The 27,993-nt window shown below is 45.0% G+C and overlaps 1 protein-coding gene across 1 annotated transcript; it reads left to right on the top strand.

Moving 5' to 3' along the window:
- Positions 1–3,894: 3,894 nt before the first annotated feature.
- On the top strand, positions 3,895–18,142 carry LOC136544121 (glutamate receptor 2.8-like). Its single transcript, XM_066536386.1, has 6 exons — positions 3,895–4,165; positions 14,568–15,182; positions 15,774–15,814; positions 15,934–16,240; positions 16,977–17,383; positions 17,795–18,142. The coding sequence occupies exons 1-6, from the start codon at positions 3,895–3,897 to the stop codon at positions 18,140–18,142; spliced, it is 1,989 nt and encodes a 662-aa protein (XP_066392483.1).
- Positions 18,143–27,993: the final 9,851 nt, after the last annotated feature.

The following is a 27,993-nucleotide window of genomic DNA, read 5'->3' as shown; positions in this document are numbered from 1 at the left end:
TTATTTAGGCTAGAAAAACTTTCACATATATGCTGCTTGCTTTTGTATTGAGTTTTGTCAAGCTTTGTTGACCCTTATGAGAGGTTTGTCATGCTCTTAAAATTAAGATCATATACACACCACCTAATTATGCACTACTCCTATATTGTGGGTAGGCGCAGATATATGCCTTCCATCTAGATCCACCCAAAAATGTTCTACTCCTACACTGGGAGTGAACATCAAAAACATGCTTGTTAGGTTTTTCATCCACAAAATAAATGATCTAAGTTCTTGTTGCTATCTCTCAAAGTTTTATTGCAGAAAGGAGACATGGGGCTATGCAAAAGTTATCCATAAAAAAAGAGAAAAGAAAAAAAATGGTGATATGAAAAAATGGATACAAAAGTGTCCGAGATATTTAAAACAATGGGTACTCAGATGCCCGCCTAAAAAAAGAGATGAATAAGATAGCCCATATTCTCTTGTAAATGTTTCTAAGTTTCAAAAAGAGAAATATGTTTTCGAGGAGCATAGTACATGTAGGTTAGCCACCATATATATCCACTATAGATCCACATGCAGGCACATCTTGATTTGATTGTATGACTTAACTCTCTTTGGATCCGTTGTTTGACTTTACAATATATGTATTGCAAGTATGCTCTAGCTTTCTCCCTACCTATGAACTCCATATAAAACCTTAGTGGTAGGAAGAGAAAAAGGCATAACATCTTTATTGCCTTGGTGAGGATCCACAAATACCACATATATTGAGAGACTTGAGAGTGTCATACAATAAAATTTCTGTGTTTTATTTTGAAAATTTATAAAAACTCTGGAATAATGGTTGAACAAAGAACTTGAGACATAGTGCTTGACTTGATTGTTCTGTCTTTCAATTGCTCAAGACCCAAGTGAAGGCTAAGAAGCCCCATGATTGAAGGTAATACGGGTAAGTTTGAAAGTCAGATCAGTTTATTCTACTCCGGAGGAGAATTTTTGATTGAACACTTGTGTACTTTTGATGCGTGAAAGCATAGTACCAACTCCTGATCCATTGCTGAGTTTAGTTTTGCTAGGGAACTAGCAAAGGTTAAGCTTGGGGGAATTGTTGACGGTAGTTAACAACTATTATAAATCATCAATTAAACATGGATAAGGGCATAAATGTAATCACCAATGAAGGTTTAGTGGTTTAAACTAATAAATTTTATGAGTTTTGGTGAATCTGTGTTTTCAGCAGGGTTTATCCAGAAAACCGCCGAGGAGGACCTAATCGTCGAAGGAAATTACGGAATTCCACCGCGGTACCTACGTGGGAAGACTCTAGAAGGGTCCAGAAGGAAAATCACCAAAGCAGGGCTCGACCCACTGCCATGTGGGGCCGGACGGCCTATAGGTGGGGCCACCTGGCCCCTGTGGGCCCCACCTATCAGCCTGCTTCGTATGTCAGTTCCCCATCGCCTTTGAGGATGCATCTAAGCCGTTGCTTAAGTTGGTTTGATCCAAGGGCTCATGTTAGACCCTCAGGACTATATATACCAGCCCCTGCCCCCTCCCTCGGGGAGATCCTGAAACCCTAATTCATATTCTCCTCATGAGGATCAGAGCTAGCTATCAAGAGAAGATTAGTCCTCCATATGATCTAGTCTTTAAAAATAGAGAGATGGAAAGTGAGGGAAGAGTTTAGAGGAGGTGCCGGCCTGTCGGTGCTCTCTCTACGGCTTGTACCTTGGCGAAAGTCAACCTTGCGTGTGAGATTTCTCTGGTAATCAACTTCTGATTCAAGTAAGTAATGTGTTTATATTGTTCTTCTGGTTTGCGAGTCTCTTTTGAGTGCTTTAATCTATTGGCCTTAGGTTAAAGTATTATTCGTAGTGTAAGTGTGGTGCTTAGATTCGGGTAACTCGTGGATGTACCCTACATTCCGGATCAGTGGTAGCTTGCGAGGGTGACTCTTATAGCCTCGTTGAATCCTCATTAGTCCACCTCCCGTTTGTAGGACTAGCAGGATTTAGTTATTATAGGAAACATACTCTGTCTGTGTTTCCCTTAGTAATATCCCCAGTCAAACAATAGAAGACATAGCTTATCAATATTAGAACTAGAAGACCTTAGCGATCTCCTCTACACTCCCGACTTTCTTAAGTCTTGTTGCTACTTCGGGTTAAGTTGGACCGTCGTTAACCTCACACGTTTCCCTGTGGATACGATACTTGGAATACCTCCGGGGTGAAAGCTACATCGGTATCCGTGCGCTTGTGGATTTATCTGTGTGCGTTAAATATACCAACAGCCAAGAAAACAATGTGACCACTATGTGACTAACTCAAATATAACTATTGCAAAACATATGTTAATCACAAACACTTGTGTTCATTAATCGCTAAAAACTCAAAACCGAAATTGGGGCATGATGCATTCCATTCTGTTCTACAAGTTGGCTTATAGGAGCCTCTGTCACCTCACCTCTCCTCACCCTCATTGTACTCAACTATCTAGTCACCACTCCCACAAGATAGCTTGCTTTTTTTATAAAGACACTCGAAAGAGTGTCTCAAATCTAATAAATATCATGGAAAACAAAGACTAGTACAGAAGAAGGACAATAAGACACAAAACAACCTCCAAAAAAAGAGTACATCAAAACTCAAGAAAAGGGACATCTGCAAACATCCTCGCCAAACAAGGCTTTGAAGACCGCAAAAGCCACTCGCTACTAACAACAAGATCTAGTACCCACTTAAAGAAAATCGGCTGGAGGAATCCTCCTTCACCATCAGCCAGCCAACTGCTTTCCAAGATAAGCACACCAACTGCCAAAATCTAAAGAGAACCAATAGATGTGACAAACCATGCTCTCGTTGCCCTTTGCTAATGCCAGGTCGAATGTCGTCGAGATAGGGGAGACCTTATTCCAACTCGCTATCATCATTATTATCTTGCCAGTGACACCAGAAATCAAACCCGAGAACAGAAAACAAACCTATTGGTGAGGAGGTCAGTGGCTGCTCCTTTTTCTTCACAACTGTTAATGAGCAATGAAAAAGAACAGAAAACAAACCTATTGATGAGGAGGTCAGCGGCTGCTCCCTTTTACACAGCTGTTATGGAGCAATGTACGGGGTGGGCCTAGCCTATGGATAGTTATTTGTCTGTTTGGTAAGAAGAAGTGTGTCATGCGGAGGCGAATACAACTAGACCGATTGCAAACATATCTAGGCCTTTTTGTTGGGTAGCAAACCCTCCACTTCGTCGACGGGTCAATATTTTAGTTCAAACTTGTGTCGTGTCCACAATGGGTGACCGCTTGAAAATAAAATATATTTGGAAGATAATGCAGCAGCTTAGCAAAATTAAAGAGAGAGAGAAAAAAAAAGCCTAAAAATAGAACAAACACTGCATGGAGATTTGGCAAGTCGGTGCTACTTTGGCCTGGTCAAATATGTACCTAAGTGGAATGAAAAAGAAAACTATGTACATAAGCTGATGGCGCTTACAGCGTTACAGTCGTACACAATAAACCAAATACTTGCTTGCACACTGCAACCCAGAAGAACTTTCCCATTGCCTGGACCAGCGACCCAACAACACAGCACAAGTATCTTTCAAAAACAACAGAGCACAAGTCATGCGAGACAGGCAGGAAATGCATCACCAGTAAATCCAAACACTGAAACCGAGGCAATTTGGATTCCGATAACTCCGACTCAACTAATAGCTGTATCTGGTGCGTATCAGGACGACACTGGTGACAGAAACTATGAAGCTAACTGCCGAGCAAGTTCATTCCAAAAAAAAATGCCGTGCAAGTTCCCGGTCGATACAACTTAGAATCTGGGTCATTGGCAAGCAGTCCTACAAATGATTCACAGACGCTCTGGCAAGATGACAGACCTTTGCATAGCGGCTATGGGGGTGGCGAAAAGGCTCCAAGTCCTCTTGCTCCTGCTGCTGCTGCTCGTCTTCAGTTCCGGTGCTGCTCAGAATGCCACCGCGAGCCCGGCAGAGGAATTCCATGTCGGGGTGATCCTCGACTTGGGTTCCCTGGTGGGGAAAGTAGCACTAACCAGCGTTTCACTGGCGGTGGAAGATTTTTATGCAGCTTGCCAGAATTGCAGCAGGAAACTAGTCCTTCACGTCAGGGATTCCATGGGCAATGATGTCCAAGCTGCTTCAGCAGGTATGTGTTCTGCAGCATCCCACGTTTTATGAACAGGGTAGAATTTCTCTTTTTTTTTAAGACCAAAGGCATTCACCTAGCTTTATTAAAAAGCGTAACGAACACCCATAGCTCCGGATACTGGGATTACCAGTTTAGAATGCAGAAACATAAAGAGAGAGAAATTTAACAAAAACTCAACTTCCTCTCAACCTTAACTCGACTATCCAGCAGCTAAACTCAAAAGAAGTTTGCAAGCAACCACCTCACTAGGACACTAACATCATTGTTTTCCACCACTCCTAAAACGTAGACATCGAAAGAAGATACTAAACAGCAGCCTGATGAACGCCGGACGACAGCAAGTTGATCATTTCTTCCACTATTGGTTCCAGCTTCGTCTTCAGTAGGGGGCGCGATGATTTGATCAGCATCAGGGACTTGAAGATGATCACTTTCGGGGAAGTGATAACCTTCTTGTTGATCGCCATGTCATTCCTTATCTAACAGATTTGATCAGCATCAGGCACCTGCACAAATGAAGAGTGTTACCTTGCATTTGGCTCCACGGCAATTGTCAACGAACTCTAATAGGAAGTCAGCACAACTAGTAGGTGAGTGTTGCCATCCCAAAGTGACCCTCAGGAAGGTCCAGAGGAAACCGGAAAAGAATGTGGTCTGAGGTTTCTTTTTTTAAAACAAAGGCAGGAGCTCTGCCGCTTAATTAAAACGAAAGAATATTATGTACAAGCAGGTTAGCCGGATAAGATGCCAGAAAGACATCCGATGGGCTAACCATCCAACGAGATCCCAATATATGGGTATGTTAAGCCTCGGGATCAAAGGTTCCAGACCGAAAGACCCCGACCGACCATTCTAGGATCGCCCGGGAGCTCGGGGGCTATACCCATCGGGTACGCTCGCGCGTACCCTCAAGCCAAGGAATTAGGCCGAGCCTAAGCGCGACCGTCGCTTTTGCTCAGGGCTCGAGGGCTCTCTCGAGCCTTAGGCTTCCGATCGACGGAAGCTTGGACCTGATCCTTGGCTCCCTCCCGGCCTTCGGCACCAACCAAGGCCCGGGCACGAGAAGGTACGCCCCGAACAACCAAGGCTCGGGGGCTCCCTGGCGCTACCCCGTAGGCGCGGCTCTGTCAACCACTTCTCCGACAAGGTCACGCACAGGGCGTGACGCAAGAAGACAAACTCCTCCGCGGCCTCCAGTGGCTCGGGGGCTCCCAGGCCCGCGCGTTAGCCCCTCGAGCCGGCCTCCTTCTCCACCAAGAAGCCTCCAGAAAGCGCACCTGGGGAGGCCGGTCCAAGCCGACACAGCCCGACACTCAGCGTGTCAGAACAGAGCAGCTGGACGACGCCTAGATCTTCTTCGGCTCCACGACATCGCCACGGTCGACACGACACCGTTGCAAGACCCTCCTAGACTCTGGCTCATGTAGACCATAGGCTCAACTCCCCCAAACCGCCATATACCCGACCTACCTCGGAATATAAGGGGAGATCAGATCCTAAGAGGGGGAGGACGATTCTATGTAGATCATTCGCGTCCTCACCGTTCCACTCGAGCTCTGCATCGAGCGTAGGGCAACCCAGAGAGGGGCACCGAGAGCTCCTCCACCGCATCCGCCGTCTTCCTCCTTTCCGGCGAGGGGGAAGGCTCCATCGGCGGCGAGGCATCCCTAGGATCAGCACCGAGCGATACCCTACCAAATCTCTCTCTTTCTCTTGTACACTTTGCTGTAACCCCCCAGATTTTGGGTGCTCTTGAGTACAAGGATCATCGACTGCTAGACGTAGGGCATAGATTGGCCCGAACCAGGATAAACCGCTGCGTCCCTTCTGTGATTCTTGTGTTCTTGAGTCCACTAGAGCCACCAGAGAAACGCACTCTGACACTACCACGAACAACAATGCTTGACATGGTTCCGACCCCACGACACCATCCCATGCGACGTGGCTAAGCACAACCACGACACACTGCTATGGATCATCGTTGCCGAGCATGGAAGCCAACCAGCAACTCCGACTTCCCATGGCAGGCCACCCACTGGTCACCCCCTGATGGGCCCAAAGCTAACGGCCGCCACCGGTCATCGTTGCCAAGCTCAAACAGCGAAGAGCAGCTCCGACTTCCAAACACGAACCATCAGTTAGATATTTAGGCAATTTCAGTATTAATTTAATCTAGAAAATGATTAAAAACTTGTTTGTGGCCTCATGTATATGCACGTGTGATCTAAGTGACATGAACATGTAGATGATACTAATAGACATGAATTAGAACATACCCAGCGGCACCAGAGCCGGTTGAGCTAGTCGACATAGCGCCTGTTGGAGTAGTCGTCCTGCTCGATGCAGTGCAGAGAGGTTGCAGTGCTGATCTCCCGCCATCGACACGAACGCCGGGAAGAAGATGAAGTCGTGGGTCGTGGATCGATCGAGCAATCGCGTGATCGCTCCCTAAAAACCTGATGGCCGCCATTCACCCGAGCAGATGAACTCATAGACGACTCGGTTTCGGAGGCTTGCTCTCCCTATTCCCGCGCTCGTAGGAACCGAGATGGGGAGACTTGGCTACAGCGGAAGCGTGGATGTCTTGTGCACATAAGAGAGACAAGAGACTAAATGTTGTCTTGCCTTTATCTTGTAGCCAAGGATCAAAGCGGGCGTAGACAACCGCAGGAGATCAAGAGTTAGAAGCGGAAGAGACGCTCACAAAAGAAACTCCCGTCATCATGAGCGGAAATTTCCGTAACTTTCGCCATTAGTAGAAACTCCCGTAAACCCTGCCATGCCATTAGGAGCAAAAACTCTTGTAACTCCCTCATTTAGGAATAGAAACTCCTACCTATAATTGGCTTGAATGACAAAACCAATTCATGCACCGCATGCTCATGTGGCTCATTCTTTTCTCAACTTCTCAATGTAGACGGACATAGTCCCCACATATAAGTCGAGTCAACATTCAATCAAAAATCTCGTATGTGACTAAATCATATAGTGCACAATATTTAATACGAGCCTTAGAATTATTTGATTTAATTAGATAAAATATTAGGGTTGGCCCACATTAAATCTAACAATCCCCGTCAAATTCTAGGACACGTGTTAAATAATCTCCAATCCACAATTCTTTAATATACCAAAGTTTCAATGGACACTGTTAAGTTGAACATCCATCTAGAACAAGGGTTACACTCATTCACAACTGAACAATGGACTATGCCTTGAATTGACAGTTTTGTGCGAAGTGAGTTTCACCAAAGTTCTTTTCTAGTACTAGGCTGCTACAAGCATCCCCTCTGGTTCAAGCATATAAGTCACCCTTCCAGGCCTTTCATGAGTATCTAGAGACTACCCACATCTCACAGACTATGACTAGCAATCAAACTCATATAGGTGTATTCCTTCTAGGATATTCTGTAGGACAACATTCCTGCTTAAATAAGCCACTCGGATCATATTAAGGTATAAATCAACCTGCCTTACAGCATAGGAGAAACATGCATCTCAAACGATCTGGGCCTTATTATAGGGGTCTCTCCATCACAGTCAACCACTAGCTTGTTTCGTCATCCTACCTTACGGGATCTTCGATCACATAGGACAGGTTACCACTATGGAATGACTTCATGTGGGTCTCAAGCCCATCTTCCTCGATGCACCATCTATCACATTATGTGACAGTCCCTTTGTAAACTGATATGCCAGATTTTTAGATGTATGGACATAGTCCAATGCTATTACTCTAGAGTTTCTTAGTTTTCTGATAGATTTTAACCGCCTCTTCACATGCCTTGTAGACTTCATGTTATCCCTAGAACTATTCACTTTGATTATCACTGTCTGATTATCACAGTTCATATAAATAATCGGTATAGGTTTTTCAACCACCGGTAAATCCATAAGGAGTTCACGAAGCCACTCGGCCACGATAGTGATGGTATCTAATGTTGAGTTCTGCTTCCATTGTTGACCTTGTTAAGACGATTTGCTTGCAAGACTTCCATGAAACAGCACCACCTCCAAGTGAGAACACAAATCCACTTGTGGCGTAAATCTCATCAACATTAGATATCCAATTTGCATCACGATAACCCTCTAGTACCCTTAGATACCCAGTATAGTGAATGTCATAGCTCATAGTTCCTTTTAGATAGCGCAATACCATCTCAAGAGCACGCCAATGATCATCTCCTGGATTTGAAACAAATCGGCTGAGTTTGCTCACAACAAATGAGATGTCAGGCCTCATTGCACTAGCTAAATACATAAGCAAGCCAATAATTTGATAATATCTCAATTGATCCCGTGTTATTCTACGATTTTTCCTTAATAGCACACTTGGGTCATAAGGAGTTGAAATAGGTGTGCAGTCACTATACCTAAAGCGACTCAGCATATTTTCCACATAGTGGGATTGCACAAGAGTTACCCCACTAGTTCCTTCTCTGAGTAGCTTTATGTTAAGAATAACATCAGCTTCTCTCAAATCTTTTATTTTAAAGTTACTCGATAAAAATCCTTTCACTTCCTCAATCACATTAATATTATTTCCAAAAATTAGTATATCATCCATATATAAGCACAAGATCACACCATCTCCCCACCATACCGATAATAAACATATTTATCAGCTTCATTCACAGCAAAGCCGGCTGATGTCAAAGTTTTGTAGACCTTCTCGTGCCACTGCTTAGGTGTTTGCTTTAGGCCATACAAAGATTTTAATAATTTACACACTTTTCCCTCTTGACCATTTGCTATAAATCGATCCGTCGGATCCATATAGATCTCTTCCTCAAGCTCTCCATTCAAGAAAGCTATCTTAACGTCCATCTGATGAACGAGAAGACCATGTGAGGCAGCCAAGGAAAGTAACACTCGTATAGTCATTAGACGAGTAACTGGTAAATAAGTATCAAAATAATCTTTACCTTCTTTTTTGGTAAAACCCTTAGCCACAAGCATCGTCTTGTATATCTCAATAGTACCATCAGGCCTAAGATTTTTCTTGAACACCCATTTACATCCCACAGGTTTGCACCCATAAGGACGATCAACAACTGCCCAAGTTCCATTAGACATATAGAGTCCATCTCACTCTGAACAGCTTCTTTCCATAAGTCAGCGTCAAGAGATGAATATGCCTCTTCTATGGTTTTAGGAGAGTCATCCACGAGGTATATAATAGTCTTCACCAAAGGACTTTGTAGTCCTCCGTCTCTTACTCTTTCGAGTGACTATATTATTATCTTCATGATTTTCCACATGGGTTTCAACATCAGCATGTTCTATCGGTTCATGCAACTGTGGAAGTGCTATAGAATCATGACTAGAAGTGCTAGGTATATTTTTCAAAGGAAATTCACTCTCAAAAAAATGTAGCATCTCTAGATTCCATAATAGTACCAACATTCACATCAGGCACTTCAGAATTTATTATTAAAAATCTATAACTCATGCCGTGAATAACATAACCGAGAAAGACACAATCAATAGTTGTTGGTCCAAGCTTTTGCTTCTTGTTAATTGGCACATTCACCTTTGCCAAACAACTCCAGGTTCGTAGGTAAGAAAGATTTAATCTCTTCTTCTCCCATTTCTCGAATGGTGTAACTTCTTTGTTCTTTGAGGGCACCCTATTCAGGACATCACATGCTGTCAAAATTGCCTCACCCCATCATTCCTTAGATAATCCCACAGTCTCTCACATGGTGTTAACCAACTCAGTTAGAGTACATTTTTTTCTCATGGTAATCTCATTGGATTGTGGTGAGTATGGCGGTGTCCTCTCATGAATAATACCATGCTTTGCGCAAAACTTAGAAAACTCATTCGAGAAGTATTCTCCTCCGCGATCAGAACGTAACCGTTTAATTTTCTTCTCAAGTTGATTTTCTACCTCAGCTTTATAGATCTTAAAATAATTCAATGCTTCGTCTTTTGATTTTAATAGATACACGTAGCAAAATCTAATGCAATCATCTATAAATATCATGAAATATCTTTTGCCACCTTTGGTCAACTCTCCATTTATTTCAAACAAATTGGAATGGATTAGTTCTAATGGTGCCAAGTCTCTGGCCTCAGCAGCCTTGTGAGGCTTGTGAGGTTGCTTCGATTGCATGCATACATGGCACTTAGAACCTTTGACCAAATCAAATTTTGAGATTAAATTCAAACCAGCTAAGCGAGTCATGCAACCAAAATTTATGTGACATAGACGTGAATGCCAAACATTAGATTCAACATCATAGCTCACATTGTTCACGGACTTAACACATGCATCATTTAAGGACAAGCAGAACAAGCCTCCCCTCTCACAGTCTTTACCCACAAAGGTTCCATACTTAGAAAGTATGCACGTATTAGATTCAAACACAAGTTTATAGCCCACTCGACACAGCAACGAACCACTAATTAAATTCTTCCTTATTGAGGGGACATGTTGCACGTTCTTCAATTACACAGTCTTCCCCGAAGTAAGCTTCAGATCGACCGTACCAACACCACGAATAGCCGCACGTGCTCCATTCCCCATCAACAAGGAGAAACTTCTCCTGACCTGATAAGAGGAAAACAAAGAAATATCAGCACACACATGAATATTAGCTCCTGTGTCAACCCACCAATCAGGTGAATGACAAACTAAAAGAACTGTAGGTAATAAATGACCATACCTCGATGTTCCTCTATTAGCCTCAATCATGTTTGCATATTTCTTTTTGGGCTTCCACTTGCTCTCCTCGTAGTCCCGAGCATAATGCCCGGGCTTGCCACAAGTGAAGCAATTTCCCTTTTTCTTGTTCTTCTTCCTCTTAAAAGGTGTAGTGGTCTTTTGTTTGAGCTCTTGCTTGAATTTCTTCTTGTGGGAATTTTGAGGATTTTTCTGCATCACATGGGCACTAGAACTTCCCTCAACAATTTTCTTGCCGCGGACATCCTTAGCTCTCGCCTTCTCTTCGACATCTAAAGAGCCAATGAGGTCGGCAATGCCAAACTCTTGTCTCTTATGTTTCAGAGAAGTAACAAAGTTTGTCCAAGCCTGTGGTAGCTTAGCAATAATGCAGCCCTCCACAAACTTATCTGGCAGCACCGTACCAAAATTCTCGAGTTCTTTTGCCAGTGTTTGTATCTCATGAGCTTATTCAACCACAGAACGGTCATCAACCATCTTGTAGTCATGAAACTGCTCCATGACATACAACTCACTACCAGCATCAGACACTCCATATTTGGCTTCAAGTGCATCCCACATCTTTTTATTAGTTTACAGAGTACATATGCATCTACAATGGAGTCTCCTAGCACGCTTATTATTTCCCCCTTAAACGTAGTATCAACGTTTTGGAACACACACTCCTCCTCAGGAGTATGTGGTCCAACTGATCTAGGTTCGGCAACAAAGTAGCAGTGCATAGCAGTCAACCATAATATGCATCTCTGACACCTCTTGTAATGTGTGCCCTAAAAAACATTTAATTTCAGCATACTCGCAAAGCCGACTACCAAAAAATGCCTATTAGGTTTTTAGATTGTAAGATATTTAGGTAATATTAGTATTAATTTAATCTAGAAAAAGATTAAAAACAGGTTTGTGGCCTCATGTATGTGCACATGTGAACTAAGTGACATGAACATATAGATGATACTAATAACCATGATTTTAATCGCTGAAAATAGGGGATGATTTAGAACATACCCAGTGGCACCAGAGCTAGTTGTGCTAGTCGACATAGCGCCTGTTGGAGTAGTCGTCCCGCTCGATGCAGTGCAGAGAGGTTGCAGTGCCGATCTCCCACCGCCGCCATGAACGCCAGGAAGAAGATGAAGTTGTGGGTCATGGATCGATCGAGCAGTCGTGTGATCGCTCCCTAAAAACCTAATGGCCGCCTTCACCCGAGCAGATAAACTCACAGACGACTCGGTTTCGGAGGCCTGCTCTCCCTATTCTCTTGCTCGCAGGAACTAGGACAGGGAGACTTGGTTGCAACGGAAGCATGGATGTTTTTGCGCATATAAGAGAGACAAGAGACTAAATGTTGTCTTGCTTTTATCTTGTAGCCAAGGAGCAGAGCGAGCGCAGCCAACCGCAGGAGATCAAGAGTCAGAAGCGAAAGCGACGCTCACAGAAGAAACTCCCGTCCTCATGAGCAAAAACTCCCGTAACTCTCGCCGTTAGGAGTAGAAACTCCCGTAACCCCTGCCATGCCATTAGGAGCAGAAACTCCTGTAACTCCCTCATTTTGGAATAGAAACTTCTACCCATAATTGGCTTGAATGACAAAACCAATTCATGCACCGCATGCTCATGTGACTCATTTTTTTCTTAACTTCTCAATATAGACAGACATAGTCCCCACATATAAGTTGAGTCAACATTCAATAAAAAATCTCGTATATGACTAAATCATATAGCACACAATATTTAATATGGGTATAATTATTCGATCTAATTAGATAAAATATTGGGCTTGGCCTACATTAAATCTAACACCATCGCCCCGCATCGGAATCGCAATGATAATCCAAATGCGACGTCTTCAGGAAGGGAGTGACGCCGATGGCGTCACCGACGCACGTCCAAAGTGGACTGGGTTTTCACCATTGAAAGACCTGCTAGTGGGAAAACACGATGCTTTGGACCGGGTTTTCACCCTTGAAAAACGTGATAGTGGAAAAACACGACGCCAACAGAGAAGTGGCGCCCAATGGCATCGCCGTCGCCAAGGCTTTCAGCCAAGAACCATATAGCGCAATCGCAGGGTCGCAAAGCTAGACCCCCTGCCAGCCTTCACCACCATCGTCGTTGTCCCGCCACCCCATAGAAGCCCCTTCAGAAGGGCATCGACGTGACGGCTGCACATAGCAGCCGCACAGCTGCGTCGGCTGCCACCCCCTCCGATCGGGCCATGCAGAGCTGGACCTGACTCCGCAGCTCGCGTCACACCGCCGCACGCTGAGGCCGCATTTGACCAACGTCATCGGCTCTGGCACCCGCCGATGTCGCTGCCGACATAGCCCCTAGCAGCCACAGGGCGTGTGCCCCACCATCTCAGGCACCACCCCATGCCCTGGGGCCACCGAATCCGGACGCCAGGCCCCGAACCCGGCGCCCCCTACCGATGATGCCGCCTCCATCTTGACCACAACCACAGACGCTGTCCTGGGCTAGCCAGTCGCCTTGGCCACCGCCGCGGGCAGGCTAGCCAGCAGAGGTTGCCGCCCTGGCCACAGCCAGCCCCTGAGCCGCAGCAGCCAAGGCTGTGAGGGGAGGGACGGCAGAGAAGAAAGTGCCTCCCCCCAGCCCATGCACAGGCCCCGGCCACCGCCTCCTCCGCCTGGGGTCCGGATCTGGTTGTCCAGGCCCTGGACCGGTGGCCCCAGCCAGCGCCACCGCTGCCATCAAGAGAGGAGGAGGGCAATGCGCGGAGAAGAAGAGGACCTCGCCGCCGTCCCCTGTGTCCGCACGGCAGCCGCGGCAACCATCCCGTCAACCTCCATGCCGGTCGCGTAGGGCTGGACCGCCAGCTTGCTACAGCTGCGCTGCCAACACGAGGGAGGGAGAGCCCCACCGCCACCATCACGGCCGGCCAGGCGGCCATGCCGGCGGTCAACTCCGGCGGCAGGAGAGGAGAGGCATGAGAGGGGGGCGGCGCGGCGGGGACCGGCCGAGTCGCCCGCGTGGAGGAGCGACGCGGGGGTCGGGGTCTATTCCCGTACCTTTAGCAAGTTCTGCCGCTTTTGGTATGTGGTTTCTAGTTTGTCACAAGCAACACATTTATCTGGGCTAGACCACTGTTTCTTCTTTATCTGAACTCCCGATTGAATTCTGTCATGAGCAACCATCCAAACAAAAATCGTCACCTTTAAAGGGATACTACACTTCCAAACATTCATCATCTGCTGATCTCTAACCCCACCAGATGTGACAAGGTAGAACTTCTCTTCCATTTTCATCTGTACAGTTAGGAACAATTAGTCATGGAGAACAAAAACCGGGTCCATGGAAATCATAGAAATAGATAGAGGTTCCATTCTGATTGAAGAAAATCATAGATATGGATTGACGTAGTTCTACAAATAGTCTACTAAAGAGGCTAATATATCCTATACAATCACACAAATTAAAATCTTTTCTTAAAAGGGAAAATGAGAATCCATCCTAACCCAAATAGCATATACTGTGATAGAAGACCCATACTAACTAGCAGCCACTTAGACGAAACTGCATTTCACTTGGGCAAATACATGAGGCTGGACATCAGTTGCAAGTCTTGAGCTCTAGATTAAAGACCTCAGCATAGACAGATGACAAAACATTCACTTCTGTTCTCTCCTGACCTTGAAAATTTGTTTCTCTGATATTATCTGACAAACGTTTCCTTTTTTTTATTCAATTCCAAAGCTATTCAATTGTTGGAGGATTACAAAGTGCAAGCAATAATTGGCCCGCAGAAATCATCAGAAGCTGCATTTATATCAAAACTTGGGAGTGTAACACAAGTACCTATTGTATCGTTCACAGCAACAAGCCCCTCTCTCACTTATGATAGTATGCCATATTTCGTGCGTGCAACATTGAACGACTCAGTTCAAGTGAAGAGTATTGCCTCTCTCATCAAAGCCCATGGATGGAGACAGGTCGTGCTAGTATATGACGATACCGAATATGGGAGGGGCATTCTACCATACCTCATTGATGCTGTACAACAAATAGATGCTCGTATTCCATATTGTAGTGTTATCTCTTTGTCAGCAACAAGAGAAAACATTATGCAAGAGCTCTATAAGCTAAGGGCGATGCAAACAAGGGTATTCATTGTTCATATGTCATCGACCAGGGCATCCCTTCTCTTTACAAAGGCTAAGGAGGAAGGAATGATGGAGAAAGGATTTGTATGGATCATTACAAATGGATTAGCAAACATCATCGACTCACTCAATCCATCTGTCATTGAGGCAATGAATGGGGTAATAGGAGTAAGGTTTCATGTCCCCAGAACAGAAGAACTTGATGAATGTTTGACAAGCTGCTTCATGTTTTGAATGTTTGACAAGGTTTCATGGGGTATATCACAATGGGGTAATAGGCGATGCAATGAATGTTTGACAAGGTTTCATGGGGTATATCACAATGCAAAAAAGATACTCTAGAGTTTCAAACATTAGACAAGCTGCTTCATGTTTTTCAAACTCTATTCTTTTTTCAACCAGAATCAAAACTTGCTGCTACTTTAATTTATTAGAATGAAATAAATTAGAAAGGCTTGTTTCAGTATTTCTCAAAATAAATAAAATATCTATTTACCACTAATTGTTTTCCTTTACTCAACAGGTGAATTGAGCATGAGTTATTTTCCTTTATTCAACAGATAACTTGGCCACATATTATTTTCCCTTCATTCAAAGAATTGACCACAAATCATTTTCCTTTATTCAACAAACGAGCATATACCATTGAATCAGTTGCAGCACAGTACTTCATGAAAGGCCTAAGCCCTAACAGGTCTCCCAGGAACTCACTCACACAAGAACACACACACGCACAGTAGGTTTGGTGGCTGGAAAATTGCTTAGCCTTTTTCTGATTTTCAGCACTACATATACACAGCCGTGAGCTACGCTAAGGCAGAGAATAATCTTATAGTTAATGTGGCCACTACTACCATAATCAGCCTATTATTTTCACTTCATAACAGTACATCACATAATAAGTAGATTTTCCTTTTTAATTCCACAATTTAAATAGCAACTAACTAATCCCATTGCAGAGATATGACATAGCAATTGGAGATATAACAATCAGATACAACAGAACACTGTATGTCGACTTCACAGTCCCATACACAGAGTCAGGAGTGGCGATGGTTGTTCCATTGAATGAAAAAAGGAACAAGGACAGGTGGATTTTCTTGAAACCGCTAAGCGAAGGGATGTGGTTTGGGAGCATTATATTCTTTATTTATACAGGAGTTGCTATCTGGCTGATAGAGCGCCTAAATGGAAATGGACACCTACAAGATCTCTTTTCAGCTAAACAGCTTGGAATCATAATGTTTTCCCCCATATCAGAAGGGAGTTAAGTAACTTAAACAATGTTATTCCGAACTTACTTTGTTGATCCATACAATTTTTTTAACCCATAGAAATTAGTGCCATTAAGTTTAATGCATAGTTCCCATAGATAAAGCATGCACTAAACCACTTCAAAATGTTGGTCCAAATAGATCTCAAATTCAGATTTGGGAACAACCAGAGGGCAGCTGGGCCCTTGGCCTCTTGTTGGAATTGTAAAGCAATGGAGTTGTTTGTACAATAGCACTGCCCCTGCTATTATAGGCAGAGGGCCTCTCTACTTCCTCCAGCATATTCTAACCACTAAAGTGGATGCTGAGCATATTCCTAAAAGAAGGCGTGGAAGCCAAGGAAAGTAAAAGTGCAGAAAAATAAGATACAAATGCTTTGGCACTAGGCTTATCTATCACAAAAAGCATAGAAGCACTAAAAAATTCCCGCAAGAAATTTCATTAAGCGCATAGGTTTCAGAAAGAACACCCTCTATGACTCATTGGGTAGTCGATAAAAAGGTAGTCATTACTTTCGGGAAAAAACAAGTCTTAGGTATGCATACAAAAACAAAATGATAACAAATGCAGTAGTCCTAATGAATCAAGACTTGGATTTATTGCCTAAAGAAACAGATGTTTCAACTGCTTTGTGGGAAGTCCCATTGTGGCATATGCTTCTTAACCATAGCTTTGCAAGTTGACTTGGTGTATCACAGAAATGACCTTTTTGTTTGTTTCATCTGCAGGGGACAAGCTGGAATGCTTTCTAGCTCAAATAGTTCTACTTGTATGGATGTTCATATTTCTGGTGCTTACATCGAGTTACACAGCAAACTTTGCATCGATGCTTACTGTACAGCAACTTTCACCGGCAGTGACTGACATTCATGAACTCCAGAAGCAAGGAGCGTATGTAGGGTTCCACCGAGGTTCCTACATAGAGGGCCTATTGGAAGATATCGGTTTTCACGGATCAAAGTTAAAACCCTTCGATACGCCTGATGAACTCCACAGTGCTCTTTCTAATGGAAGCAAAAAAGGTGGTGTGGATGTGCTCGTTCTTGAAGTCCCATACATCAAATTGTTTCTTGAGAAGTACTGCAATGGTTATACAATGGTTGGACCTATTTACAAGAGTGCAGGCTTTGCATTTGTAAGCTCTACTACACTAGTTATTGAATTGGTTTTGATGTATATCTTAAACGTTACAAAAGATTTACTACAAAGCTACTCTAGAAAATCTAACACTCAAACATTATCATAAGCTGCACTAAATTATACATTCCATCCTACAAAATATTGTTATATATGAAGTGCTTGCAATATGTGTCTTCATATTTAGAAAAGGGAATACACAAATAAACAGAATGGTTGTTAATAGCTCAAGGACCTTCATAGAGGTTGGATACAATTCTAAGAAAACAAATCTCTGCCAGTAACAAGGTGAAGCAAGGAAATAAATTGCAGAAAATTATTTATATGGTTTGTACTGAGTCAGATAAATTGTATAATTCTTCAAATTTTAGTATGCTCAAGCTAATAAGAAATTTTATTTGGTGACCAGGCACTTCCCAAACAATCACCATTACGTGCTGACATAACAAGGGAGATCCTCAACATAACAGGAAATGATAATATCATTCGACTTGAAAAGAAATGGATTGAAAAAAACAGTTGTCAAAATGAGGATAATATTGACAATTCAGGTGCTATAACTTTTGACAGTTTTGGAGGGTTATTCCTCGTGACTGGGCTTGTGACTACATGCTGCCTTTTTGCATCCTTTCTGATGAATAACTACAAACAATATCAACAAAATGAAGGGACGGAACTAGATGACCAGAATCAACGTGGAAATGGGCACAATCAAGACAGAGAAGAAAATGGAGACAGCAATGATACACAGAATTAAAGCATGAGATTGAACACTGAACAATAAGGTGACAATAGGCTGACAACATCGACTTATCTTAGTTCACTCGTAACTCATATAGGGGAGATAAAAACTAGTATAGGCAACCACGTGGCTCAAGTTTAGTTTCGAAGATAAATGAGCCAGGCCGCGTTGATGTTTGAAGTTCTGCGAGTGCAAACAAGTCCAGAAGTTTTGTCTCATGGAGCACCAATCAATGGTTTGTTGCACCGTGACAAGTCAATCTAATCAAAATTTCAATTTTCATGACACCACTCCGCAGAATCTACCCAGTCACTTCAACCTCCTCAAACTGCCCCTGCAGGACTGCACGTAGGGATGAGCATCCCTGCATTTCAGACAGGGGGAAAGAATTGCATATATGCAAACAAGACAGTTATCAAACGTACGTCAATATAATCATCTATTGCTGTAATTATTAAAGAAAGCAATAAGACTCCGTCTCTAAATAACTGTCTTTTTCGCTTCCCAACAAACAACTTTGACTAAATATATATAAAAATATTAATAAAGTATAAATTAGATGATTGAATCTATTTTTATAATAAATTTATTTAGAGATACACATGTTATATGTATTTTTTATAAATCTAGTTAAATATAAGACACGAAAACAAAAAAATGACCGTTATTTAGTGATGGAGGGAGCAGTGTTTGAGGATACAGCAACGAGTTAACAAACAATGGCCCCTTAGTAAAAACGTCGTAGAATTAGTAGAAAACAAAATGATAAACTCCCCCTACGCTCACCTCACTTTCCATCGATAGCGACAGCTGCCTACCCGCCAATTGCAGTCTCCTGCTGCCGAGTCCCCTCCGCCGCACGAAGCAATACTAGGCTGCTGTGTCACCCTCCTCCGCTACACCGCCGGGCGCCGGCCGCCGGCTACCGCCCCTCGAACTCGACGCGGCTTCCCTTCTTCCAGCAGTTAGCGTCGTTCCCCGCGGTTGGTGGAACCACGGCACGTGAGGTGGGGCTAGCAGACAGTCATTTCTCATGGGCCGGGCCGAATTGGCAAGATACTCCCTCAGTCCCTAGACATGTGTAAATCACAGCTTACGTACCAATAAGTTTGATTATATTTATAGAAAATATTAACAACATAATAAATTTATTATAAAAATAGATTCAGCGATCTATCAAATAATATTAACTATGTATCATAAATATTAATATATTTTTTTATATATGTTTAGTTAAAAAATCTCGGGAAGCAAAGACAGGGAGGAGGGAGTATATTGGAGGATCCCGTACAGGTTCCCACTAAGGACATATTCGGTTGCTGGGGATTAATTCCCGATCCACACAGCCACGAGCGGGGAGATCGTTGAGGTGCAGGCAGCCTCCATAGGAATTCGTTCCGCTGCCATTGCGTTTGCACGTTCTACTGCACGTAGCCTCCATAGGGATTCGTTCCACTACTCTAGAGTAGCGACTTGATTCCTGGCGACGGTGAGCCACACTCACGTACTTCAACAATCCTGGAGTAGGCTAACTTGCTTCCACAATCCTAGAGTGGGCTAACTAAACACTCATTCTAGAGAGAAACAGGCCGGATTGAATCCAGGCCAAGTTGGTCCACAACCGAACATGCCCTAAGTGTACAACCGTAGACGGTAAATGGTCGGCCGAATATACTGTACAAAATCGAATAGACACACTTAGAAAAATGGCAAGAAAAAGGAGAATAAAACAGCTCCCACAACTCTAACATCTTGTTTGCACCCTCAAGTATCAAAACCAGCCCAATTTACATCTTGAACATATTATAAGTTGTATTCGAATGATATGGTGGAAGCTTTTGCTCTAAGTTATTTTTTTCCAAAAGTTTTTTTGTGATGATAACAGTTTTGGATATTCTTCAAACATGAGTTCGCTATGCTTTTAAGAGCGCTAATGCTCCACCATGGGCGTCCATCCTGCGTCTGGACGCTACTAGCTGAGCCTGCGGACTGGCCCACGGGCCTGCTCCCCTCACCAAGGGAGCGGCATTTTTCCCCATTTCACACTGGCTCCATCGCACCGCCCGACCTTCGCTCGACTTCTCCGCCTCTAGGGACACTCGATGCGGGCAGCAAACCAACCGATTGACTGGCGATGCTACCCGACCACCACTCGCCCGTGGAGAGGGAGACTGAAGCCGCCCAACCGCCATAGCCACCTCCACCACGGGGGCCGAACGCCTGGTCGGCGGCCAGGAAGACCTCCGCCTCTGCCTACCCAGCTCGTCGCGGCCGAGTGTGGAGCTCGCCCATGTGCACTTCACGGTAGCCCAGGCAGAGCCCGCCTATGCGCATCCCGTGCCCGCTTACTCAGTTCGTCGTGGTTGGGGCGAAACCCACCCGCGCGCAGCTTGCGACGGCCGGGATGGAACTCCACACGCCGACGAGGCTCCATTCTCCCAAGTAGCAAGGAGATGTTGCGTTGAAACCGCATGTTTCAAGTGTTAAAAATGTTTCAGGTGTATTTTGCAAGTGCTTTATATCGATGTTGCAAAAGTAGAACGGGATATTGCACATGTTGCAATGGTGTTTTCAAGTGTATGTCCCATCTGTTTCAGACGTATATTGTAAGTGTTTTATTTAGATGCTGTATATACATGCAAGTTGCAACCGTATGTTTCAAGTGTTTCATGTATTTCGGACATATGTTGCAAGTGTTTCATCTGGATGTGGTATATGTTTTGCAATGACTACACACGTGTTTTTCTATTGTTTCAGACATATGTTGCAAGTGTTTCAACTTTTTTGGATGTATGTTGCAAAATATTTTATTTAGATGTTGCAAAGTAAATCTGGTGTTGCACAAGTTGCAGTGGGACCTACCTACTGCAACCGCCTGCTACAACTACTGGGCCTGCGTGCATGCGCGTGGGAGCGGAGGGGGCGCGAGCGGCAAGCCTAGGAAACAGAGTGGGTGAAAATCGAGACATGGCCCCCGCGTGGGCGCGTGTAGGCGTGGGAAACGGAGCGGCGTGGGCCCCCACGTGAAGCAGGCGCAGGCATACGGGCGATCGTAGTAGCATGTGTACACGGCGGTGCGGGCAGGTGCAGCAGGCACGGACGTCCGAACGCTAGCCCCCGTTCGGGTGCTAGCCTGACCATTTTTAAGAGTTGTTTCCCTAGCATTAGTGGCTGGCTAGACTCCTAGAATCATTGTTTTGTTTTTTCCCTTTTCTGTACACGCTCTTGTTTCTTTTTATTTCAAAATACTAGCAAATATACATGTAAACATGCATGTGTTGAAGAGAACTATTTCAAATTCAATGGAGGTGGAGGATATTAATTGAACACTCTTTGCACTTACTTTTAATCACATAAATAAAATGGACTTGCTAGCGCCTGGACGTCCGATCTGGGTGCTAGCGTCCGGACGGTGCCAGCACAAGGAGGGAGCGAGCGCCTAGCGCGTTAGGCTCATGAGCGAGCACACCAAAAGTGGGCCAGCGCCGCCTCGGACATCGCCCACACCGCCAGTCGCTTCCCATGTGCATCCCATATGCAACACCTGATCTGCTTTTGAAACATGCAGATGCAATAGTTATAACATAAAAAAAGACAGATGAAACACTTGAAATAAGCATCTGAAACACTTACGAAAACGTCTGAAAAATATTTGAAAACCATTGCAAACATATGCAACATCCAGATGAAACACTTGCAAACATACGTATGAAACACCTAAAAACACTTGAAAATATATTCTTGCAACATGCATGTATATGCAACATTTAGATCTACTTTTGCAATATCCAGATAAAACACTTACAACATACGTCTAGAACAGATGAAATATTTGGAACATATACTTAAAATATACGTGTATAGCCATTACAACATGTGCAACATTCTGATCTACTTTTGCAATATTGATATACAACACTTGCAACATACCTCTAAAATATCTGAAACACTTGAAACATACTCTTGCAACATGCGCTAGTTAAAGGTCCCTAGTTTGGTTTTGGTAATTGAGTAACAACCTAGGTGGACTAATGTGTTTAAATGTAAGATACACAGGTGATTAGTCCATAGGTACACTTGCGTGAGCAACTCATGCCATGACAATGAAGATGGCTTGAATTTGTTACAAAACTCACACATGTGAGGAATGAGCTCATTGCATATGAGACATGACATTGAGTCATGTGACTAAGGTAGAGAAGAACAAGACAAGACTTGGCTTGATGGACCGGTTGCAAGTGTGAAGGGCAAGTTGAGTGACGACTTGGTGCCGATGGACCGAAGCAATGATAAAGAGCAAGTGAAGTCAAGATCGATGAACCAATATGGTCACATGATGATACGAAGTGGATCATATCATTTGTGATTGGTTGGTGCATGTGTTGCATCAACATTGAAGGAGATGAAATGAAATGCGCAAGGCAAAGGTATATTTGTAGGGCATTTCATTTCACCGGTCTAAGTTGAGTGGAGAAGTGCTTGACCAGGTTTAGGATAGATAGCCGTACTATAAAGAGGGGAAATATTTTAGTTGCAACGGTTATCTAGTGCTACTAAGTGTGAGTTTCATTTGTATATACATTGCGCTTAGTGACGTGGTGATGTGGATGAGAAAGCCCTAAAGATTCTTTGTGAAAATGCTAACTTAGGTGCTAATTATGTTTTAGCATTTTGGGGAAAAGTTAGCACTTGAGAAAGGGTGATATAGAAAAAGAAAAGGGCTGCAGCTGTTGGCTTTTCAGCCTGGGTGTGTGCGTGTGTGCGCCTGTCTTCTGGGCGAGGCCCGTCGACCAAGTTAGCAGGAGGCGCAGGTGTTTGGGCTGAGCTGCTGGACCTTGGGCTGGTTCTGGAGAGCGCAAGGGGCGTGGGTCTGCTGCGGTGGCCAGCTGGGCCGCCGGCCCGTCGTCTGGCTTGTGCGCGCGCGTTAGCCGTATGCTGGGCCGCTGCCGCTGCCGCTGCCGCTGAGTGAAGGCGCGCAAGAGCGAGCGAGAAAGAGGGACCGCGTTGGGAAGTGGAGAGGCAGCGCATGCAGCGTTGACCACGGAGAGAGCTTCCTGGAAGCTTCGTGGTGCTGTGTTTGCTGCCTATTCTAAGCCGCGCGTGGGACCCGTCGACCAGGTGGAGAGCGAGCCAGAGGTGCAGCGCTTCAAGTGCATGTGGGCGCTGGCCAATGAAAAAGAGAGTGAGCGGTTTGGCCAGGCGCGTGGGGAGCAGCGTGCGCGGCGCATGGGGCCCGCACCTGGTGGAGTCCGAGTGGCCGCCGCTGTTATTCCTTTTGCCGTTGCTGTGCGCCGTCTCCGTTCCTCCGACCGTTGAGGGAGGGCCCGGGTGTCAGCGTGGTCATCAGGTTGGAGCGGCTGGCTTCCTGCGAGCATGGCCACACTGTGCCGTGCGCCCTTGGGCCCAGGTCGAGTGGGAAGGGAGGCAGGCAGTCTGGCCGGCTGGGGTAAAAAGGAATTGGCCCCTTCCTTTATTTTCTAACTGGCTCATTCCCATTGTTACATCTAAGAGCTAGGGTTTCTTCTTCTCTCCTCTCTCCCATGATTTGAGCTGAAATTTCTAGAGAGAGTTGAGTGCCCCGTGTGGGTGTGCATGAGAGGTTGAAGATCTACCTCCTCCCCTTCTTCTCCCTCTCAAGCTTGTTGCTAATTCGAGTGAGGGATTGAGAGCCTAGTGTGTGTATTTAGGATTTGTATTTGGTGGCACTAGAAAATCTTTGTGATGAGGATTTCTTGTTACTCTTGGTGATGACCATTACCTAGACGGCTTGGAGGTTGTGGTCTTCATTGAAGCACGCAAAGAAGATTGTGTGGTGCTCCAAAGAAGTGATTGCGAGGGGTATTGTGCTCAACCCGCGGGAGCCACGAAGAGCAACTCTAGGAGAGCGAGACACGAATGGCGACAAGTGGTTCAACCGAGTCAAGTGCTAGAGCTTGTGGTAAGCACTCCATACGGGAGAGTGTGACTTACGGGTCTCCACTAACAAGAGGACCGGCAACAACCTTAGAGCTTGTCTCAACGGGGACTAACGTGTTAGCAAGCACATGAACCTCGGGGGTAAAAATCACCATGTCAGCTTCTTCCCGCTTGTTTGCGATCTCCATACACAAGCTTGTATTTACTTTCATATATATTGTGCTTGTGTAGTTGCTCTTGAAATTAGCTAGCTTGTGGTTGCAGATAGTTCCTTTGCCTAGCCTAGTTATAACTAGTTGTAATCAGTTTTCTTGCTTAGTCATAACCAGTTGCAACTAGTTGGAACTAGTTCTCTTGGGAGCCTTCCCAGTTTGTAACCGGTTGTAACCAGCTTTCCTGCCAGTTGTTTAGCACAGTTGTAATTAGTTGCAACTAGTTTGTGTAGGAGCTCCCCCGATGGTTAAAGTACTAGTTGCATAGGTTTGTATGACCTTGCTTCTAGAATCGGTTAGGTGAGCTCTAGCTAGCCCGGCACCTTAGTTGCTTAATTAGGATCTTTATAAGGTGCTTGATAACTTAGATAGAGGGGTGTAGTCTTAGCTAGACCAGAAGTTATAATTCCGTATTTGTTTCGGTTAGTCGACACGTTTCATTTTTAGACAGGACTATTCATCCCCCTCTAGTCCACCATCTCGACCCTACAGCTAGTCAGGGGGCGTCAACGGCCCAGCATACACCTAGGCGTAGGCGCAGGCCTCCTCTTCTTGCCGACGTGCGAGGTTGATGGGGGCACGGCGCATGCCTCCCCTTCTACAATGGGCGAGGTGGATGGAGGCGCGGCACGGGATGGTGGCACGAACCATGGCGCATGCCTCCCCTTCTACTAGTAAGGGATGTGGCGCGGATGCGGCGCTATCGTGCTGGAGAAAGCCGTGGCGGGCGGGTGCGCTGCCTGGGGCGAGCGGCCTTGTGCAACTGCGCTGGAGAAGACAAGTGATTTTTTTGTGGAGATATAGAGGCAGAGTACGGGCGCGCTTTGAAGCAGCGAGCGGGGTACAGATACAGGACGTCCGGAGGGACAGACGCCAGCGTCCTATCACTACCATAAACAAAAAGGTGTTTAATAGCTGAAGAGAGCTTCTAGCTTTGTCGGCACATAAAAGAGAAGCAAGTTCACAAACAGGGGAAACCCTTTATCTATACCTACTAATAAAGAGGCAAAATTTTCGGTCATCTTTTTTTGTCCATCCATTTTTTTCGTCCACCTCCCTCTAACTACCGGTAGTCGAGAGTTTCTTCCGTGTAGACTTATATGACCCAAGATAGGTAGGACAAATGGATCTCTACGAACCTGAATAGGAATAGAAATAGGAATCCTAATTCAAATAGAAAATAAATTAGACAAAATCTTATTTTACTTTCTATAGCAAAGTGTCTCTTTCAATCGGGCTTTTTACTTCACATAACATAACACGTCCACCTAACTAATAATAAAGAGGTAAAATTTTTCTCCACCTATTTTTTTTGTCTGACCATCTCTTAACTAACTTTGTAAATGTGGAAAATCGCCTATAGTCCTTCTCTTTATATAACTAGGAATCCTAATCAATTAGATCTCTCCGATTTCGGATGAATATGAATCTTAACCCAAATAAGAAAATATAATAATATGGACAACTAGGAATCTTAATCCAATTAGATCTCTTCAACTTCGAGTAACCGTAATAGGAATCTTAATCCAAATACAAAAATATAAGAATAGAAATCTAATAAAGAGAAAAGAAGGATATAATTTCTTTGTTTCGTTTCTTTTCTATTCTTTTTACACTTTTTTGTGGGGATCAAAACAAACGAGGATCGGAACATACATTAGATGAGGAGGCAGCCACGTACACCCTGAACGACATCATCTCGATGGTGCAGTCGGTGCTCATCGGAGCGACGCGGAGGTCGAGAATTGGCCTGACCTTGAAGCCAAGGAGGCAGATAAGGCGCAACATGCACGTAAACATGCCGGGCCCAGACCCCGCTGGGACGTCGGCCTATAGAAGTGCGCGCCGGCGCGCGAGACGTACTTCAGGTAGTCAACCAGCATCATGTCGTCCACCACCGTCTTCTTAGCCATCCGCGCTAGTGCGCGGGCGATTCTCTCACAACTCGCCCAGCTGCGTCCGCAGCATCTCAATCGAGATCGGCGGGTCGAGTGACGGACGGGTTGTCGTCGATCGATCCTCCGCCTCCGAACCTCATGTAAAATCGATGTTTCGACTAAACACCGACGAATAAATTTATGTTTATTATACGTCTGATCTAGATGGTTTGCTAAATGAACACAAGGTTTATACCGGTTCAGGCAGAATGTCCCTATGTCTATTTCGTGGCTACTACTCGTGTTATTAGCACCAAAAATTTTGTAGTAGGGGTTACAAATGGATGAGAGAGGAAAAATGTCCCAAGTCTCTGATGAAAAGGTCGAATGAGTGCTGAGAGCTTGGTTGCTGCTCAGCTATGTGTGATATGATGCGTGGTGTGTTGAATCGATCCATCCCCTTAGTGGGGTGTCCTGCCTTCTCTTTTATAGACCAAGAGAAAGCAGGAATTATAGATGGGAGAAAGAAGAAAAACCAGAGGCAAAGGAGATCCTTCAAAGATGCTGAGTCTTCCTTTTCTTTTGAGCAAACCCCGCTGACATGGTAGACGGTGCTAGGGGTAGCTCCATGCCGGGTGCATGTTCGCTGATCCTAATAGGGCCGCGCTAGACATCTGTCTACTGATGATGCCATGTTCTAGCTTTGTCAGTAAGTGGTCACGTCCCATCCTGCTCCGGCGATCGGCGCGACGGACCAGGGTTCTGATCTACGACCCTATGAGGAGCAGACGGCGTAGTGACCGCACGCCCGTTACTGTAGATGATGCAAGTTTTCTTCTAGACTGTAGTGGTTATCGTATGCTTTCGTCAGGATCCGCGTCCGAGGGCAAATGGCGGCGCCCACAACACTGTAAGACAAATGTCGACGCCCACAACACTGTTCAGGCTCTAATATACCTAGAAGGGCTTAAAGCGCCCGTCTTGTTATATCCTAATGGTACCTTCCTATAGGCGTGCAGGGTATGGTTCTCGGTATTACGGTTAACTTGAGTGCTCCGCCTTATCTGCGCACGTAGTTATGAAGGAGCAGCGCATAGGCGTCGGGCGAGGCGGAGCCAGCTCTCGAACATCGGGCGAGGCAGAGCCAGCCCTCGGGGGTCAGGTGGCACAGAGTCTGCCCTCAGACGTCGGGTGTGGGGGGCATGACCCCAGATACCCACGGTAGACCACATGGGCTGCGCCCTCAGGGGTGGCCCAGCCTACAAGACGAAGGCTTGCGGAGCACGACACTGCTCGACGCCTCCCGTAAGACACCAGGAAGATATCCTAAAGATACTACGAGATCTGTTAGAATACGTATGATCCCATGATTTCTGTAATATGTTATTACTTTTCGGTTATCTCATAGATCTAACCAATTTGTAACCCTACCCCCCGGACTATATAAGACGGGCAGGGACCCCCCTCCAAACTCACGAAATATTATACAATAGCCAATACAATTCAATAGACCACATGAGTAGGGTATTACATCATACTGACGGCCTAAATATGTCTAACTCGTGTGTCTCTGTTGCCTTCTTATTCTTGATTACACGCATCTCTGCCGATCAATCTACCTTCGTGGGATACCCATCGGAGGACTGCCGACGATATTCTATCGATAGTTAGCGCGCCAGGTAGGGGTGTGCGTGCTGTTTCTATATCGAACAAGATGGTACGTTCCACAGGCTCTTCGTCCCTCCCATAGCCCAACCAGATCTTCGAGGTCGGATCGATCTCGTGGATCATCAATGCTGACGGAGTCGAAGAGCTCATCGAGCCGGTGCAGATCGATACTGCGCTGATCACCCCAACACCT

This window comes from Miscanthus floridulus, chromosome 3 (assembly GCF_019320115.1).
Source record: "Miscanthus floridulus cultivar M001 chromosome 3, ASM1932011v1, whole genome shotgun sequence".
In the NCBI taxonomy this organism is placed as follows: domain Eukaryota; kingdom Viridiplantae; phylum Streptophyta; class Magnoliopsida; order Poales; family Poaceae; genus Miscanthus; species Miscanthus floridulus.
Note: the sequence above shows the minus strand (reverse complement) of the source record. Positions and strands in the feature narration are given on the sequence as shown.

Coding starts and splice junctions, on each gene's coding strand:
- LOC136544121 (XM_066536386.1), top strand. CDS start 3,895: ATGGGGGTGGCGAAAAGGCTCCAAGTCCTCTTGCTCCTGCTGCTGCTG. Junction 4,166..14,567: donor TGTCCAAGCTGCTTCAGCAG/GTATGTGTTCTG, acceptor TCAATTCCAAAG/CTATTCAATTGTTGGAGGAT. Junction 16,241..16,976: donor TTCCCCCATATCAGAAGGGA/GTTAAGTAACTT, acceptor TTTCATCTGCAG/GGGACAAGCTGGAATGCTTT.